The following is a 6,062-nucleotide window of genomic DNA, read 5'->3' as shown; positions in this document are numbered from 1 at the left end:
CTTGCAATTTCATCTGTTTCTCCTTTAAGTTTTACCTGAAAAATCTTGCTGAGTTTATGAAATTGGAGGCAGGTGTTGGTTAGCTGAAACATCCATCAGTTAGTTCTATTGGCTCCATTCCTTGCATAAAAGGATCATATTACTACTACTTTGGGGCCCGTTCACAACAGAATTGAAGATAGGGAAAAAGAAGGCACAATGCGAGATATAAAGGCAACCTAAGATTGAATTTATTTGTACAAATTTATTGCCTCTATGGTTACACATAAGAGAGTATTTTCTGCAGTTTGTTTCATATACTCTAATACCTGTCAAATAGTTGCTATCTTAAAGACTCAACAACTAGAAGAAGCATTGCCACTTCGTTTAGCTACATTGTGTTTAGCTTGTGCCTCACCAGCCATGGAATCTTTTAGTTCAGCTCCCACTCATATTTGGTGACTTCCTGGGGATATATTAGTGGTGCTTGTTCAAATGAATTCCATCCCAAGAGCAATCATTTCATATGCAGCATCAAGAGCTCTGGTTTTTCAATGAACAGCTTCCACTCATTGCAGAACATAGCAACTGTTGCCCCATCCAGAACTCTATGATCCGCACCTATATTCACCTGATGAACATGTACCACATTAGCCAGGCAGAAAACACACGTCATAGGTTGGAAAAAGACTCTTAGGTGCTGCCACCTATAATTACTCTCCAGAAAAAGAATTTGCACATAAATCAAGCACTTGCAAAATATGTTCTCTTCATCCCTATTATTTTTTTTGTTCAGTCCCATGTTTTTGTGTATTGAGTAGAGATCACATATTACCACCACATTGGGAACAAAAAGGAATGTTGTTTCAAGGTCAAGGAAATTCAACAGGATGCTGGGTATGCAATAGCTAAGTCGGAGAACCAGATTATCCTAGTGAATGGAGATCCTCATATATGCTAAGATGGCTGGTATGCCCCTATTTGAATATTATATGTGATATGCAGGGCATGGTACAGAGTGTAAGGTGCTCAAGGGATTTGCTTACGGTCACAATTGATGCAGGATAGATATTCCCGTCTCCATCAAATTGGGGAATTTTCTGGATCCGTCCCATTGCAATAATGGATACTTCAGGCGCATTGATAAGAGGGGAACCAAACTTTCCACCAATTGCGCCAATATTGCTCAAAGTAATAGTTCCACCAGTTATATCATCGGAACTAAGCTTGTTAGCTGAAGCCAATTGTTGTAGTCGTGAGAGCTCTTTTGTTATCTGAAGGAATAACAGTAATATCAGGAACAGGTGTATTTACAAGAAAGCATACTGAAGCTCTATTATCATACTATGAGCAGGGGTTGCATGGGATACCTTGAAAAGATTGAATATAAATTGTTGAAAAGAGAATAAAAGCGTTTGTCAAGCTTAATACCAAGAATTATAACTTACTTCCAAGATGGAGAGACACTGAACCTTCTTTATGTTAGGTACTACCAGGCCATGTGGGGTAGCCATTGCAATTCCAATGTTGTGCAGTCCTTTGATATCCAAGAAGAAAATATCAGGTCCAACATAATGATTTATAATGCAGTACTCGAAGCACAAATGAAAGAAAATAAAGATAACTTTTTAAATCTATTTAGTCATAAATATAACTCGGTACTTCAGCAGACAGCCATATTATAAAATAAAAAGCTGCTACAAAGTTGAAAAGAATCAGCTCTTAAACAAGATACATTACCAAAATTATCAGATAAGCAGAAGTATATATACCTTTCAGGGTCACCTCTTGCAATTCCTCATTAAAGCAACTGTTTAGCAAAGGATATTTGTTCAATGCCATTGAAAGTGACTTTATCAACACAGGAAGGAAAGTATGCTTGACCCCTGGGTCAGAATTCTCATTTTGGAATGATGCTTTAAGCTGAACAAGGGCGTCGCAGTTTATCTCGTCAACATAATGAAAATGAGGGATTTTCGCAGCTAATGTCATCGATTTAACCATAGCACGCTGGAAACCCCTGCAAAAAGTAAAGCACCGGCGAGTTCCTGAGCATGCTTAACTTGATACTAATTTGCCATGTTGATTTTTACATGCTAACAAAATCATTAGTAATTTGTATCTGCTGCTATTGAACTTGCTCAACTGGAAACAACAGCTACCATCCATTTCACCTTTCCAATTATCTCAACAACATAATAATGAGTGAAACATTAACATCATGAAAATATATATTATATGACAGTATACCTGCCTATTTAAAAGAGGATGTGAAAAAAAAAAAAAAAAAAAAGAAAGGAAGAATGAGAATCTATAGTCAAAATTAGATATTATCATTTAATTCAGGGAACAGATTGAGATATAAGATAATATACCTCAGAGGAACTATCCTGTCGTCAAACTTCAGTCCATATGTTGATGCAACCTCAGTTAACTTCTGATCTCTCTCAAGATATTCATCGGCAGAAGAATCATCAGATGATGCTGAGCTTTCCTTAAGAATGCCTTCACGTGCAGCATAATTCAGGACATCCTCTTTGAGTACTCTTCCTTCTTTGCCACTTCCGTGCAGATCTTCGATATTTACACCTAATTGTTTTGCAAAATTACGCACGGCAGGCGTGGATAACGCCCCACCTAGCTTTGCTTTTTTGTGCCCTGAATCAGTAACATCTAGTTCACTTGTATTAGAATCGTGCACCTTAATAACCTCTAGTGTCTCAGAACATTGATCAGAGACAGCATTTTCATCAACAACCATCTTCAGAAGCGTTTCTCCAACCTAGAAATATCAGTAAAAGAGGGCCTCATATACTAAAAAGCTTACATTCTGCAACTGTGATGAAGTCTTGCACCAAGTACAAGAAAATTAAAAGAAATGCAAGGCAAAATGGAGTTCCAAGCATCATCACCAGGCATATCTTTAGAACAAAGAGAGATGACAACTCAAAAACATATAAAATATCAGGGGTTTCTATGTTCTGATAACAATAGTTCCTTATATCCACAGTCTATGAAATATTCAGCTACAAGTCGAAGCTGCTAATTTGTTGTCTGTGTTTAGCATGCAATTGTAAGATATCTTTGACATCAAAATATTACATTTTGCAGCCACCATTGCTCACACTGTATTATGCCAATTACGGTCAGCAAGTTGCAACAACAAGCCTATCAGCAAGCAACTGCAATAGCATACAGGACAAGCAGAAGTGTTTGATTTACCAAGAAAATTATTTTGGTTAACTGCAATTGTTTACCTTTACAATATCTCCTGGAACATGGAGAACCTTTGAAACTTTTCCTCTATAGCGGCTAGTAATCTCTATGGTTGCTTTGTCGCTTTGAACCTCACAAAGTGGTTGGAACTCTTCAACTTGATCCCCCTGCCGGAAGATGGTGAATATACATTTCAAGATTTCCCATAGCTAATAACTTAAAGATAAATATGATGTCAAGTACTATAAAAATATAGAATCAGAAAAAGCCATGTAAGAATAGCAGCATCAGTAGTTGCAATGACCTTAAAAGTGTATTAAGAGCATTAAATGGACAAAGTCTTTATCCTTGAACCAAGAGGAAAAGAGTCGCTCATATATGTATTTGGACCCTTGCTAGAGACCAAGGTTGGCATACTTTTGGCACTTCATGGAGCAAGGAGTTCTGCAAGAGCAGAAACATGTAGCCTCTTGACCCTGACTTGGACTTGCAAATAGAGACAGAATAGAGCAAGCAAAAATATCGTCCGCAGAAGCAGTTTACATGAAAGGAAAAGCACAAGGATGCAGGCAGCTGATTGCTTGTCGCTTTATAAATTACAAGGACTGTAATAGTTGGTTGCTGGGTACAAGTCACCAAACATCTCAAACATGCAAATACACCACAAGCGCATAACGAAACACAAGAAAAAAACTTGCACAAAGTGAACAGAAAATTCATCCACAAAATCAACAACTGTTGATTTTTCACCTAAACATTGAACAAATGAAAGGATCATCCACTCACCTCTTGCACAAACCATTTAAGAAGTTCACATTCCGCAATACCTTCTCCTGTTTGTGCCAAAGGCACATCAACCACCCCACCAACTGGAGGATCGCCCAGAGTATGAGTTGTAAAGTTACATCCTTTAGTCCCAAATGGAATGCTCAACTAAAAAACATAAAAAAGAACATATAAACACAGTTCATCAACACACATCAAGCATTCATAAAATCTTCATGTCCTGGCAAAACAGGCAGCCTTAGAATATCAAACTCTCTTTAATTCCACAGGAAAGAAATTCAAAGTTTTCTGAATTCCTTTGTCATATTTGAACACGGGAGCCTGAAATGAGTAGAACACCGGTTCATGCCAAAGGGAAAGCTCAACTAAAACAAATAAAGCAACAAGGAAGGTGCACATAACAATTACATTTGATCAACCATGAAAATGATTTTGATATTATCAGCATCACTAATTAACACAAAGATACGCCCTTTTTTCTTTACTATCTTCACACACAGCAAACGAATTTACATGTTTTAACGAAATATATCGTCGAGGCCGGCATTTTAGAACTTCATCTGCCAGCGCTAGTGTCTCATGCACAAAACTAAAAATCTTAAATTTTCAGTTTCTTTTTCTACTGCAAGCAAAAAAGATGCAGCAGATATACACACACACGCACATCATGTGCAGCAAATCAACAATTTCTGAAAAAATAAGGAAGAAGCCACATTCTATCTAATAAAAAACGAAATAAGAGGGGCATACGGAATCTCCCTCATGATGATTCTCGAAAAAAGGAAACGTTCTTCGATTAACAAAAATGTTGGGTTGAGCTCGAGCTAGAGCTAAAGAACCCAGTCCAGAACTGGCTCTTTGAGGAGTGGTGGTGGGGTATACACACCGCCACCAATGGCTGAAGCTCCATGGATTCCTCCGACAAATTTTACGGCAAATCATATTAGGAAGCCGTTACGTACGAGGGAGTGGTCCGAATCCTTATGATTTCCAATTTTCTTTGTTAAGAGAGTAAATTCACAGAGAAGCTTGCTACTGATTACGTCTAGGAGTTCCGTAGTTCAATTTAATTTGGGGTGGAATTCATTTTAGTCCCCATATTTAACTTCAATTTGAAAATGATCCCTCTCTTTTCAATTCAATTTAAAATAGTCTTTTTAGGGGGTAATTTTCCTATATTTACTTATTTATGTTCTTATACTAGATTTTTTAAAGATATTTTTGCTCTATTTTCTTATTCAAACATTTCCTCCAACTTATTAATTCAAATATTTCTTTATTTGAAGATTCGATAAGCTCGTTAAATTCATAATAATTATATTAATATATCATTAATCAAGTTATTGCTTAATTAATTGACCAACGGTAAATTATTTTAATTAAAATAATTATATTTTTCTAAGTTTAAAATATAAGGACTTAGTTATAATTAAAATTAAAAAGTGAATGACAAATGATTTTATGTTAAAAATAATAAAGAAAAAAGAAAGAAAGAGTTTGATAAGCCATATAGGATTGTTTCTTGTTGGAAGGACTAATTTAAAATACGTTGAAAAGATAAGGACTATTTTGAAGTTAGAATCAAAAGTCAGGAACTAAAATGAATTTTACCCATTTAATTTGTTAGATATGTATTACTACTATTTATCTTATCTTTCATTTTTGCCCCTAATTTATCAGATACCACATATTTAACCCGATATTTATCTTTAATTCCCACAGTCCACCCTTTATTTATCGCTATACATTTAGTATAATTCACGTTTCCTATGTCAGCAGAGCTTATCCAAATAAACACTTGAGATATGATTTAAAAAATACATCCACTTCTTTAAATCTCACAAAAAGATACATTTGTTATTTCAAATATAGAATTATTTTTTCATTAAAAAAAACACCAGACACAGTTAATTTAATTAAAATGTGATCATATAATAAAAAAAAATGTGATCATATAAAATATTTAATTTGAGTCACAATTACTCTGCCCAAGGAATAAAAACTTATGAAACTATATATTAAAGTTTAAAGTATAGAATGGAGGCCACTGCTTTTAATAAATACAAGTATTGAAAGTGGAG

The 6,062-nt window shown here is 35.4% G+C and overlaps 1 protein-coding gene across 1 annotated transcript; it reads right to left on the bottom strand.

Moving 5' to 3' along the window:
• Positions 202–4,923, bottom strand: LOC105171598 (lipoamide acyltransferase component of branched-chain alpha-keto acid dehydrogenase complex, mitochondrial). Its single transcript, XM_011092759.2, has 8 exons — positions 4,732–4,923; positions 3,982–4,128; positions 3,237–3,362; positions 2,355–2,761; positions 1,752–1,999; positions 1,428–1,516; positions 1,026–1,253; positions 202–610 (listed from the first exon to the last, which is right to left on the bottom strand). Exons 1-8 carry the CDS (start codon positions 4,921–4,923, stop codon positions 497–499), a joined length of 1,551 nt encoding a protein of 516 aa, XP_011091061.1. The 3' UTR covers positions 202–496.

The sequence above is a fragment of the Sesamum indicum genome, linkage group LG10, assembly GCF_000512975.1.
Source record: "Sesamum indicum cultivar Zhongzhi No. 13 linkage group LG10, S_indicum_v1.0, whole genome shotgun sequence".
Classification (NCBI taxonomy): Eukaryota; Viridiplantae; Streptophyta; class Magnoliopsida; order Lamiales; family Pedaliaceae; genus Sesamum; species Sesamum indicum.
This window is presented reverse-complemented; position numbering and strand designations above follow the sequence as displayed.